The 14259-nt window shown below is 41.9% G+C and overlaps 1 protein-coding gene across 1 annotated transcript in view; it reads left to right on the top strand.

Annotated features, from left to right (window-relative positions):
- The first annotated feature begins 5154 nt into the window (after positions 1 to 5154).
- Positions 5155 to 14259, top strand: part of SLC6A20 (solute carrier family 6 member 20) — a 34383-nt gene continuing 25278 nt past the window's right edge. The window contains exons 1-2 of the mRNA XM_007064341.4: positions 5155 to 5435; positions 12429 to 12569. Of these exons, the coding sequence (XP_007064403.1) occupies positions 5315 to 5435; positions 12429 to 12569 (262 nt within the window). The 5' untranslated portion in view covers positions 5155 to 5314. The remainder of the gene's footprint in view (positions 5436 to 12428; positions 12570 to 14259) is intronic.

Genomic DNA, 14259 nt, shown 5'->3' with positions numbered 1-14259 from the left:
TCATGAAAGCTTATGCTCAAATAAATTTGTTAGTCTCTCAGGTGCCACAAGTACTTCTTTTCTTTTTGCAGATACAGACTAACACGGCTGCTACTCTGAAACCTGTCCACATGGAGTTATTCAGGAATAATCTTATTACAGAGTGAGAGCCTGGATTACACTGAAATGGAACGAGGTACTCTTATTCTGGAATAAGTGTGACCACAGTTACTGAGGAATAATTATTGTGCTTTTCACACTCTACCTTTAATCTGAATTAACTTTCAAGTGTAGACAAGCCTTTAGCAGATCCCAGAAACGGCTTCAAATATACCCACCTCTTTCCTCCAGGGCTGCCAAATAACATTGTTGTTCTGATTTGTGATGAACAATCCTGTATTTGAAGAATTTTGGAAACCAATAACTGCTTCTAATGGAAAATGAAGGTCTTGTCTACACTTTAACATTCATTTGGAATAAGGTAAGGTGTGAATTTAAAGCACAGTAGCTATTCCAGAATAACTCTGTGTATAGACAAGCCCTTAGACTGCTTATTTACATTGTCAATAATTTAAACATGCTGACAATTTGCAGATTTCAAACTGGAAAGATGTGTCCAAAAGAACACTAACAACTATAGGTGCCGACTCTGTGGGTGCTCCGGAGCTGGAGCACCCACGGGGAAAAATTTAGTGTTTTTGTTATTTTGAATTTTTGGCTAGCTGTTCTTCAAACTCCTTTTTGCTTTTTCTTATTACATTTTTACACTTAATTTGGCAGTGTTTATGCTCCTGTTATAAACATATAGCTAAGGGTAGCATAAAATCCCTCCTTTACCTGTAAAGGGTTAAGAAGCTCAAATAACCTGGTTGGCACCTGACCAAAAGGACCAATAAGGGGAGAAGATACTTTCAAATCTGTGGGGGGAAGGTTTTTGTTTGTTTTCTCTCCGGGTCAGCGAGGAACCAGCGCAGGGAAAATACATCTCCTAAAGCCATACCTGAACTAAGCATCTAAGATTACAAATTGTAAGTAATAGGAAGAAAAGGCGTTAGATTATCTTTTGTTTTAGCTTGTGAATTTTCCCTGTGCTAAAAAGGAGGTTTATCCCTGTTTTTTGTAACTTTAAACTTTTGCCTAGAGGGGAATCCTCTGTGTTTTGAATCTAATTACCCTGTAAGATTACCTTCCATCCTGATTTTACAGAGGTGCTTCTTTGCTTTTTTTCTTTATGATAAAGTTCTGTTTTTTAAGAATCTGATTGGTTTTTAGTGTCCTAAAAACCCAAGGATCTGGTCTGTGCTCACCTGGTTTACCTATTTGTTTGGTAGATTATTTTCAAGTCTCCCCAGGAAAGGGGGTGAAGGAGTTTTGGGGGGATATTTTAGGGAAACAGGAACTTCAAGTGGTCCTTTTCCTAAATCTTTGTCTAACTCACTTGGTGGTGGTGGCAGCAGTACTCATCCAAAGACAAGAAAGGATTTGTGCCTTGGGGAAGTTTTTAACCTAAGCTGGTAAAAATAAGCTTAGGGGGTCTTTCATGGGGTCCCCACATCTGTACCCCAAAGTTCAATATGGGGAGGGAACCCTGACATGGTGGCAGCGCGGTGGGATCATTTTGAACCAGAAGCACAAACCTCAGGATATTAAAAGGACTTTTCTTTTGGCTGCTTGAAAAGCAGGGAGTTGTTTTTGTTTGTTTGTTTATTTATTTATTTTTTTTTTAAAGGACACTTTTTTTTAAAGCTGAGAGCAGCTGGAGGTTTTTTTTTTTTTCTTTGCCTGAAGGCAGAGGAGTTAAGTTACAGCAAGGGAATTCACAAGCTGTTTGGGGTTTTTTGTTTTTTGTTTTTCTTTTTCTTTTTCTTTCTAGCTCTCGGGTTAGGCTAAGCTAAGCGCCGGAAGGCTAGGATAACAAAAAGTAATATCCAGAAAAAAACTAAAATTAGCCAGATTTGAAGCTGAAGAGAGACAAAAAGAACATGAAAGGCAAATAGCCTTAAAGCGCTTGGAAGCAGAGGCAGAGGCAAAACGCTTGGAGATGGAAATGGAGGCAAAATGCTTGGAGGCAGAGTTAGAGCTAAAGCGCTTAGATCTGGAAAGGGCTAAAATTGGGTCTACCGGATAATGCTAATAATCCTTCCCCAAAAATCCACAAATAGGAGTGACTATGTCCACAGTATGATGAATCCAGTGATATTGCTGAATATTTCATCACCTTTGAGAGACTGTGCACACTCCATGCAATTCCTGACGATCGCAAGATAACCACATTGGTAGCAAAATTGACTGGCAAAGCTCTAAACATATTCAACAAGATGCCTATTGAGGATGCTTCTAACTATGATAAATTTAAGGATTTGGTTTTGAAACAATTTCAGATTACACTTGAAACTTACAAAGTAAAATTTAGAACCCTTAAAAGAGGGCCTAGACTAAAAGCAGTGCAATTTCTTAAATGTGAGATTTCTAAAAATAGCTACAGCACTCGACCCAAGGCTTAAGAATCTTAAGTGCCATCCAAAATCTGAGAGGGACGAGGTATAGAGCATGCTTTTAGAAGTCTTAAAAGAGCAACACTCTGATGCAGAAACTACAGAAGCCAAACCACCAAAAAAAAAAAAAAAAAATCAACCTGCTGGTGGCATCTGACTCAGATGATGAAAATGAACATGCGTCAGTCTGCACTGCTTTGGATCATTATCAAGCAGAACCCATCATCAGCATGGAAGCTTGTCGTCTGGAATGGTGGCCAAAGCATGAAGGGGCATACAAATGTTTAGCATATCTGGCATGCAAATACCTTGCAGTGCCGGCTATAGAAGTGCCATGCAAATGCCTGTTCTCTCTTTCAGGTGACATTGTAAATAAGAAGCAGGCAGCAGTATCTCCCGTCAATATTAACAAATTTGTTTGTCTTGGCGATTGGCAGAAAAAGAAATAGGACTGAGTGGACTTGTATGCACTAAAGTTTACATCATGTTGTTTTTGAGTGCAGTTATGTAACCAAAAAAAACTACATCTGTAAGTTACACTTTCACGATAAAGAGTTTGCATACAGTACTTGTATGAGGTGAATTGAAAAATACTATTTTGTTTATCATTTTTACAGTACATGTATTTGTAATCAAAAATAATATAAAGTGAGCACTGTGCACTTTGTATTCTGTGTCGCAATTGAAATCAATTGAATGTAGAAAAACATCGAAAAATATTTAATAAATTTCAGTTATTCTATTTTATAAGTGTGTTTAATCACGATTAAGTTTTTTAATTGCAATTAATTTTTTTTAGTTAACTCATGCGATTAACTGCAATTAATTGACAGCCCTATTTAAAACATTTTCGGTAGACCTAAGGCGCACTTCACATTCTGCAGCCCAGCCACAAAAGTTGAGGAGGCATCTAAAGCATCTAATTCTAAACAGATCAGCGAGAGCATTTCTGTGGCCTTATGCCTCCATCAAACCTCAGAGCCCATGCCTTTACAGCATTGACAAATTCAAGTTTGCTACAAGTTCAAGCTTTGTTTCATGGGGAAACAAGATTGGTGGTGTTGGTCTGTGTAATGTGAGGGAGGGAGAACCCCCTATATATTTAAAACAATGCAGATGATAATATGCAATTCATATTATAGTAATTTTAATTAACACATAATTAGTATACAGTGTATCTATATGGACCAAATTCTTGTCTCACCTCTGGCAGTGCAAAACAACCCTAAAACTAGATTCACCTACTCCTTGAGGATACACACGCACACGCACCCCCTCTGGGGGAATCCTCCAGCAGCGTAGAACTACCATACTGGCTCCGATAATGCCATCCCAACTGACCCTCCACATGAGAAGCATGAGAAAGGGGAAGGGACCAGGGTGTGTTCATCCTGCTGGCACCCCTGATGGCTGGAATAGCCATCTGTGTAGCCAGCGAAAGTTAGAGCTGCCCTCAGGATGGTGTAACTCATGCCATGGATCCAGTTCAGCTCAGCACCAAGATTTGGGCACCAGAGCAGTGGTCCCCAAAACCACTTTGGCCCCCACTCTGGTCTTGTGCTGTGTACAGCTCCACCAGGGTGGAGGATCTGGTCCCTACATAGATAGCTAAAATCATCCAGAGTATTAGATAGCTGCCTCTGCTCAGTTGAATCAAACAAGTAAAAACATTATTTGGAGAACATTTATTTAACTTGCTCAAATCAACGGAAAATAAGGTAAACACGGAACTAGAAGAGTAATCAGAACTACACAGGGCCTGTTGCACATGCTTCTAAAAGATTTGTCTCAGCAAGTTTGGCCTTTGAGAAAGAAGCCAGATCTTCACGGAGCTATGCTGATATACAGCGGCTGAGGATCTTGACCAGAATTTTCAAGTACAACTTACACTTCTTGTGGGTTTTTTTGCTTTTCTTATTTTAAATTCAAAGTATTTAAAGTTTGGGGTAGATTTTTTAGGGCTGATGACAGACTTAGAGACCACTGTCCTCTATTTAGCTACAGAGTAAGTATAGCACAGCTAGCAGCAAGGCAAGCTTTCTCCTACTGCTTCACCCAAAACCCCTCAGGCCTGACCTGAAGGGACCACCTTTAGACAGAAGACCATGTTTAGACACCTTTAGCCTCCACATCCATTCAGTCCTATTCATCTCAACAAGAGGGTAAGCAGTTAGCAGCTTTTGTGATGTGGACTCTCATCCTCTAGGAGACCACCTATCTGATTTCACATAGGCCACCCGACCTGAGTGGCTGTAACCTGAGATATGTTAGGATAGGCATGTGCACATTTCAGTAAGGTAATCTCCACCTTAGAAGCTGACAAATGCGCGTATTTAAACAAACCTTGATTGTGTGGAGACCTCGCTCATTAATTAGTAAATACGAAATGGCCTACTCTCTCGCCTTGAGCCATGCACACTACTCCCAAAGGAGCACGTCACATGTTGGTGGCAAACCTTAAGTAATGAGGATTTTCCAGCTTTCCAAGTCATTTCAGCCATGTGCAGCCTAAAATGTTTTCTCATTTCAGCATCAACCCAGCACTCAGCCAAATAAAACCCTTAATTCAGATCCTTCCAATGCAAGTTGAAAGCCAAGCAACTGTTCACCCAAAGTGCCCATTTTATAGTTCTGGGTGCGTGCGTCTATAATCTATTTACCAGCATTCCTACTTCACTATGTGCCTGTTAATAAGATTAGTAATTAAAAAGCTTGATAGCAGTTGGCAAGTATACTCCCCCCTCAGCTGGGTTGGCTTTGAGTCTCAGGCAGGGCATTGAAGAGCATCTGAAGGAGTGAAGTCAAGAACCCTCTGCTGAAATCTGTGCTTGAAAGTGCAAATGGAAAACCCCCGGCCATTATGGGACAATCCCTTACAGTTTGTTTTTGCCTGCATTTCTTATGCAGTGGGGCTGGGAAATGTTTGGAGATTTCCATATTTATGTCAGCTGTATGGAGGAGGTAAGTGCAGTTTTTCTTGATTCCCTCTCAGAAGGGTACAGAATTGGAATGGACATATTTTTGGTTTAAAAATATTTAACATGTCAGTATCCCATCCATCTGATCGGTTTTTATATTCAGTGGAGGGGGACTTCTTTAGATTATGTAGGCAAGAGACATTAAATGTATCAGCAGACCATCTCTAGCTACAGAGACGTTATACCTCTTTAGTTTATTTCACATTGCTTTCCATTGTGTCTCTCGTGTAACCCTTTTTCCTGATTACCACCCCAATTCAATACAATACTATTCCTTCCCAACTGAGCTCTGAAAACACAGGCAGGAACAATGTGTTGTATAAGAGGGCAGGTTCCTGTGGTGCTGATTTTTTAATTCCCCTGCTAAATTACTTTCAGGGCATCAGAAACTGGTTCGATTCCTTATAGGTTTACATGTTTGGATCCAAAAATGCTACTGAGAAGGGAAGAGATTTACATTGATTTAATTAAGGGATTAATAATAGCCATTCAAACTGCTGCTGCTAATGCAGTTCTGTTATATAAGGCTTAATTTTAAAGGGTTGATAACTTGGCTGCAAAGTTGCCTGGAAGTTGGCAGAAACCCCTTAGGCAACGAGACTGCTGCAGCTAAAATCTCACAAGAGGCTTTGGAAATGTAGATTAAACTGGTTTTGGTTCAAAAAGAGTTCTCTGGCTGGGATGCTGTTTTTTCACCCCCTCCAAATTTAAGAAAAAAATGTCAGAAATAGACATAAAGCCAGTGTCAGTTGCTTTTCTGCACTTAGAAATCAAAGATCAGCTTATTAGGTTAAGTATAGAGAAAATGTACCACCACTTTTAATAGGCAAATACCTACCGTGACTAGCCTTGAAGAAGCTCCTATAAGGTTCCTCGGACAGTTCTATTCAGCTTTTCTATGCTGCATCCATCACCGTAGAACCTGAATCCCTAGCACCTGTCACTTCTGGTTCTTTCTGCCCTTCACCCTTTTTCTTCCTGGGAGGAAAACTGTTTGCAGATTTTTAAACTCTTTTTTTTAACTTTGGTTCAAACACAAGATTTAAACCCACTTGCACGAGGCAATCAATGTGTGCTGGAGCGATTGTTTAAATTAATTTCTAGATAGATTAGATGAGATATTCCGTAAGGGCCTGGTCCAGAGCTTTCTGAAGTCAGTGGGAGTCTTTCCATTTATTTCAATGGGCTTGGGATCAGGGCCTAATTTAGCATTTAGATACTGCAAGTGGTTGATGCTGTATAGAAACGTAAACCAGGATATATTAGCTAGAGAGATGATCTATAATTCCTGCTGGATTCTCAATTACAAATGTTTCAGAAGGCTAACATTTTCCTCCTTGAAAGTGACACCGGAACATTGCCTTTTAATATTTTTTAAAAATTTAATTGCACATTATGTACACATTTATAGATTGTCTAACCCATTGCAGACCATCTGCCTATCCGCCCCAGCAGAGCTGTTCTAAAGGGCAGTTAGACTCAAGTATCAGGCTTTTTACTCTACTGTAACAAGATTAGCTTGCTAAATTTCTCTTATCGAGCCCTGCAGCTGGAAATCTTTATGGCATAGGCAGTGAATGTGATATAACACACAAGTGTACCTTTGATCAATGCCTCCAGCCCAAAGAGAAAAAAAAACACCACACAGCAACATGGATTGTCTGCAAAGTATGGTTTTCAGGGACCTAAATGAACAGCCTTATAAATTCAGCTGACTGCTGCATTTTCCCCCATTAGTATTATTGTGTAGGGCTGACTATGTGGTTGACACACTGAAACACAAAAATAAAATCATTCCCTGCCCTGAAGAGCATAGTCTAAAAGTTCTTACCACAGATATCTATAAGATTCAGTAGCCATCCAAACTTTAAACCGATTCTCTTCCTTCTCGTAAATGTATTCACTGCTTATCCTCTCTTTTAGCCAGAGAGCTTGAACTGGGCAACACGGATATGAACCAATTCTGGCTAAGGAGCGGCAGTTATTTTTCTGTGGTTTGATTAACATATCAGTTAAGATGCTTATTAGATTTTAAGACAGTTCTTTGGCAGCTAACTCATGTATAAATGAGATTATCAAATTAAAGATACAATGGAACTTGTTTATACTGAACTCAGCTATAGGGACAGCCATACTTAATAGATACAGGCCCAAGACACAGAGGGGCAGATCCTCATTTGGAACAAATCAGCTGGGCACCATTGACTTTAATGAAGCTATGCTGATTTACATCTGCTGATGATCTGGCCCAAGGTTTAACTTTGAATCCAGAACTGAGCTGCCCCAGAGTTCATAGGGTGTTTGGCTCTGGGATCTTGGTTCAGCTCATTGTAAAGAGAGGGGCTGGATGCAAAGTTTGGATCCAAACATAATCAAAGTTGGGGGGGTGTTTGGATCTGGGCTTTTGGTTCTGCCCCAGCTCTCGTTCGTTGTGAAGTAGAATGAAAGTCCCTAATTATTTCACTGTGTTACAACATGGCAAACTGCAAATCCAGATATCGTGAAGCTGTCTGGTGAAAAAAAGGACTTCACAAAGGGTCTGATCCTGATCCCCTTGAAGTCAACAGCGGGTTCACTGGAGTTCGACTGTGTGCTATAAAAGGTCCCCACTGAATATGTAAGGACTGTGAAGTCTCTGATACCACCCCAGTTTGAAAGGGAGTTATCTAACATAAGATGCAAACAAAGGGGTTGTTAATAAAAGCATAGCCGGGAGGTATAAAATTAATTCCCTGAATAATACGGATTATTGCTCAGTGTTCATTTCAACGTCTTTGCAAGTAACTGGGCAGATTGCATTCATTTTCATTGCTGAGCAGAGCCCATTGCAAGGAATGTTAATACTGGAGATTAAATGCCAAATAATAGATATTTATGTAAATATTTTGGCTTGCTGTTAAAACCAGGAAAGGCTTCTCAAAAATCTGTTTTTGACTTCGTCAGCAGGTCTTTCTGAGGTGATCTCAAAGTCAAAGGTAGGGGCTTTTTCCAGGAGAAACCTGCAGTGACACATACCCCATTCAAGTACCCTATGGTACTAATGAGCCACCCCACTATAACAGAATCTCTCTGTTCCTCCCCGTCTTTGCCCTCTGCAAGGAACCAAGTCTGCTTGTCTGTCTTCCCCTTTGCAAAGACCTTGTCTGTTTCACGCACACAGTGGGGAGTGAGCACATCAGTCGTTCCTCTCTGATGATCTATAAATGCCCAAGTGCAATTTATGGCATTTAAATGTAGGATCCAGGGCACTTGATCCAGCCTGCAAGTTTACATACTCACCTCACCCCCGTTAGTTACAATTAAGAACTAGGGTGAATCAGGGATCTGTACCATGCCAATCCTAAACAAAGGCATTCAAAGCTGACTTGGTAAAAGCGTGTAAGAGTGAGGGACTCCAGTTAAGGAACTTTAGTTCTTCTGGTTTCAACCAAAACCCAATTAACTGATGTAGCTTAATTCTTTAAACTTCCAAGCCTTGTTGAGATATCCTTTTGTACCCCCGTTTCAGCTATCTCAGTGGCACCTTGCTGGTCAGCAGCTCACACTTGTAAGTGCATGTTCCCTCTGCTACTGCTTCTTCTGGTGCTGCACAGGTCACATCCTGTGAGGGGCTGATCTCTCCCAATGCCCATGGACTTTAATGGGAGTTGTGGGTGCTCAGTATCTCTCAGACAATGTGATTCAAGAAACTAAGCAAGGCTTTGTCAGCAAAATAAGATGTCAATCAATGTAAGACTCACATTATGTTGGGTTATGATGGGGAGAAGGAAACTGACCAAACTGGGGATAGTGATTTCTTCCAGTGGCTTCCCCAATGGTCTTTCTGGGCTAGAGCTCCATCTGATCCAGGTAAATGCACACTGGAGATGTATCCACCTATTCCCCCATCTATAATACCTAAAGCGTCTCTTCCATTGTCAGTGTAATTATATTCCTGATGTTCAAAGTTTATACAGGGAAAGTAATGTATTTAATGCCACGTGATTGCCACCTCAAAACCGATATGCAGAGGCATCACATGCTATCTTTATTTGCAGGCTAGAATGGTGATGCATCAGCCATCTGATGATGCCAGTAACTCATCGATACACTTAAAGGCATGACCGTAGTAGGTCCTGGAGAGCTCACCACCATTCTTTCCCCTTACATACAGTGGTTGGATAAACCGAGGTTGGTTCAGCATGCAGTGATGATGCCACAGTAGCTTTAAAATCTCTACAGCTCCGCACAGAACCAAATTATTTTACTAGCCGGACAATTAGAGTTACCAACTCACAGTACTTGAAAACAACAGGCCTTCTTGTACCAAGAGCTACACAAATCCTCTTCCAGGTTGGGGCTGAGAACACATGGGCAAACTAAGCACTTGGCAAAATTTTGGCTAATTGCTTTGGTCTTTAATCTGCCGCTTTTTCTAATACCCATTACCTCGTGAACAGAGCAACATACTATGGGCCTGATCCAAAGCCCATTCAAGTCAACGGGCAAGACTCCTTTTAACGTCAGTGGACTTTGGATCAGGCCCTATAGAAATAAAAACATGTAAATACTTCAGCAACATCCACTACAGTGTTGGTCGTTGATCTTTTGCCAGTTTTCACAATTTTTTGAGCCTTCTGCCCCCTGGAGAGTATGATATTCCCTTGCCTCAATCACATACATCAGCAGTAATGGGGACTGCACGTACAGTGACACAGTATCCTATTAGTCTTTCAGAACACAGGGCTGGATTTAAGAATTAGGGCCCAGAGGACAAAGGAACAGGGGGGCGGGCAGGGTGCAAAGGTACAGCCTGGCATGGAGTTTCAGCAGTTTCCCTGGTGGGTGGGGAATAGAAGCAGCGCAGGAGCTGGAAATCAGAAGCATGGGTTAGACCTGGAGGGTGAGCTTGAGAGGCGAGTGGGATGCAAGGGTGGAGGTGGCAGAGCAGGGCTGGACTGGAGGATGCAGGCCAACCACGTAATGTCCTTTTGGTGGCTCACAAAATCCAACACCTCTGGGTTTAACAGAATTTATGTGTAGAAAGAGAATCTAACCTGTTTTGTGGATATTTTGGGATTAGACTATTTCACTGTTTCTCCTTTTTCATTTTTCTGCAGTGTTACCCGCTCTTTCCTTTATTTCCTTCTTCCTCACCCACCTTTTTCCTCTGTGTTCCGCTCACTCCCTTCTGACTCGGGTTCTTTCAGGTGCTCTCCTCCCCCATGTCCTCGCTGCCAGAACACCGGAGCCAGACCCAGCCCGAACTATGGTGAGAGCCCAACTCCATCGCTCGAGCCTTTCTCTAATTTGTAGTGGGGTTTCACTGTAATTTAAGAGCCACTTAAAGCCCTTTGGATTTCCTTTTTAGGGTCAATACATGCGGAGCTATCTAGCACTAATCTCACTGCATTAGTCACAAATGTGCATTCAGTTCACGACATCAGAATGAGCAAATCAGTTCAGACAGAAGCAAGAATTTACCCTGTGGCTGCTAATTGTGTGTCCCCTTTGCCAGCAACATAGTTAGTACATGGCTGTTCTCCTGTGAGCAGGCCACAATGATTTTATTTTGCTCTGTGCACAGGACCCTGTGTCTATGGAATTGGATTGGCCAGTCTTCCTTCCTTCCAGGTCTGTGCAGGCTGACAAACCAAGAGCACAGTTTCCTATCGGCTATTGGCATTGCTCTGTGTGCATGTCCTCCAGGCAGCCGATCCCCTGCGGAGGAACTATGGGGTAGCTGCAGTACAAATACTGGGAGGCGTTGTGTTAGGTGTGGATGTGCAAATTTAGCTGGCACATGTGAAAAAAGTTGTGGTGTACACACAAGTCAGCCATGGGGCAGACCCACAGGTCTTGTTGCAAACTGTCAGATCCCTAGTGACTTCAGTAGAGCTATGGCCATTTACACCAGCTGAGGTTCTGTCCCCGTGTGGTTTTTTAACCAGGTCAGATGAAGGTGGTACCACCTACTTATGAAAACACAGTTTATTTATTATGTAGATAGGCCCTCAGGCTCACGATCCTTTGAGGGTTTTTCCTTACCTCTCTTCAGTGCTGCACTCCTTGGCCCTTTAAGATCAACGAATGTGAAACAAACCTCTCCCCCTCATCACCTCCCTCATTTCCCTTAACAGCTTGGGTAGCAATTAGTTACACTTAGTAGCTGTGGTCTTGTATACTGCTGAAAGTGAACAACTGTGACATTCTCTCATTGGCCAGGGCTAGACAAGGAAATGTTTAGCAAAAAATCCCAGGGTTGCCAAGTATCAGTAACAGTGCCCCAGTGTAGACAAGTGCTGTATCGTGATTGTTCAGATGAATCTTGGATGTGGTGTGAGCCACATTCCCAGCTGGAGACTGGGCCCGGTGCTGAGATGTGGCTTGAGTCTAGATAGTCTCACGTTTGCCCACGTGCTTTCCTGGTGTCACACCCTCACATTGCTGCTGGCTGGCATCAACAATGAGATATATCAAATGTATCTGATCAAATGTGACGCTTCCACCTCGTAATAAGATGACAACGCAGTTAGGGTTTTGTTGCATCAGTCACGCTGGTGACACTGCCCGAAGCAGCAGGTGCAGCTGGGATCCTAAAACAGCACTCGTCAGCAATATACTGTCGTCTGAAAGACAGCTGTTTGGCCCAAGAGCCCTCGTGTAGCAATTACAGGCTAATCATCAAGGGCAGAGAACGTGTTGACTCTCATTATGGACTAGCTTCAGCTGTTCCATAGCTTGTCACTTTGACCACTAGTTTATGGCTGCACAAGCCATACACCGGTGAATGGAAGAGCATACCAAGGTGTACATGCATGGATGTGGTACATGACTAGGTGTGCATGTATGGATCTGTATGCGTGCCAGTTCATATCATTAGTGGTGAGCCAGCTAATGACAGAGCAGTCTTATTAAAACTGTATTTGAAGTCTCAAAAGTAATAGCTCATTTCTCTCATTTGCTTGTTAAATGCTTTCTTTTGTTTCTCCTACAGGGGGATTTTTAATCCCATATTTCATCATGTTAATTGTGGAAGGGATGCCTTTGCTATACCTGGAGTTGGCAGTGGGACAGCACATGCGCCGAGGGAGCATAGGCGCATGGAAAATCATAAGCCCCTACCTCAGCGGGGTTGGTACGTTCTCAATTCATGCACAGGGTTACTTTTAACTCCCAGCTGACTTTTGGGGCTTCCTATGATTTTGCATTAAATCTAATTTAGAGCAGGAAAGGGACAGGAATTGGGGTATTAATGGGATATAAAATGAAATGGGCAAGATACGTTGACCATACAAATGAAATCAGTTTTGATCAAAGTCATGGATCCCTGGGTAATTAGCAAAAAGAGCTGTGCTAAAGTACGTGCAATGAACTTTAGTTTCCCCCAGAGCACAGGTCATAATTCTTATAATACTTCACATGTATATAGCACCCTATGTATTGAGAATCTCAGAGCACTTGGCAATCATTATATAATTAAGCTTCATAATACTCCCGTAAAGTAGGCAAATATTATCCAGAGTTTCTAAACAGTGAGCACAGAGAGGTTAAGCTTCCCTGACCCCTGCTGCCTCCCATCTAGATGCAGCACTGGCTGAACAACCTGTGAGGAGCTGAGAGTGGCCATCAACTCTAAAAAGAGTACATTGTTTTGCTGCTGGGTCACAATACAACATTTCAGCCACTTCCTTCCATGTCACTGTCTTATACTGTAAGATGGTGATGTATAGCAAAGCCTGAAATGACTTCTTACATCTGTAGCACCTCCCAGGCCCTGTGCTATTTAACATTTTTATCAATGATCTGGAAGAAAATATAAAATCAGCACTGACAAGTTTGCAGATGACACAAAGATTGGCGTAGTGGTAAATAATGAAGAGGACAGGTTGGATTGCTTGATAAGCTAGGTGCAAGCAAATCATATGTATTTTAATACAGCTAAATTTAGATGAAAAATCTAGGAACAAAGAATGCAGGCCATACTTACAGGAGGGGGGACTCTAGTCTGGGAAGCAGGGACTCTGAAAAAGATTTGGGGATCATGATGGATAATCAGCTGAACATGAGCTCCCAGTGTGACACTGTGGCCAAAAGGGCTAATGCGATCTTTGAATGCATAAACAGACTAATCTTGAGTAGGAGAAGAGAGGTTATTTTACCTCTGTATTTGGCACTGGTGCAACTGCTAATGGAATACTGTGTCCAGTTCTGGAGTCCACAGTTCAAGAAGGATGTTTCAGCAGTTGGAGAGGGTTCAGGGAAGAGCCACGAGAATGATGAAAGAATTAGAACACACTTCTAATAGTGCTAGACTCAAGGAGCTCCATCTATTTAGCTTGACAGATGTGTAGGTTAAGTGGTGACTTGATCACAGTCTATAAATACTTACGCTGGGAACAAATATTTGATAATGAGCTCTTCCACCGAGCAGACAAAGGTATAACATGATCCAGTGGCTGGAAGTTGAAGCTAGACAAATTCAGACTGGAAGTAAGGTGTACATATTTAACAGTGAGGGTAACTAATCAGTGGGACAATTTCCCAAGGGCAATGGTGGATTCTCCATCACTGGCAACTTTTAAATCAAGATTGAAGGCTTTTCTGAAAGATCTGCTCTAGGAATTATTTTGGGGAAGTTGTATGGCCTGTGTTATACAGGAGGGCAGACTAGATGAACACAATGGTCCCTTCTGGCTGAATCTCTGAATCTATTAAGCCAAGGATCAGTAAAGCACTTTACAAGCATGAATAAATCATACTTCATGACATGCCTGTGAGGCAGGGAAGGATTGTCTCCATTTTGCAGAAACCGAACCATGGAAAGT

Source organism: Chelonia mydas, chromosome 2, assembly GCF_015237465.2.
Source record: "Chelonia mydas isolate rCheMyd1 chromosome 2, rCheMyd1.pri.v2, whole genome shotgun sequence".
Classification (NCBI taxonomy): Eukaryota; Metazoa; Chordata; order Testudines; family Cheloniidae; genus Chelonia; species Chelonia mydas.
Note: the sequence above shows the minus strand (reverse complement) of the source record. Positions and strands in the feature narration are given on the sequence as shown.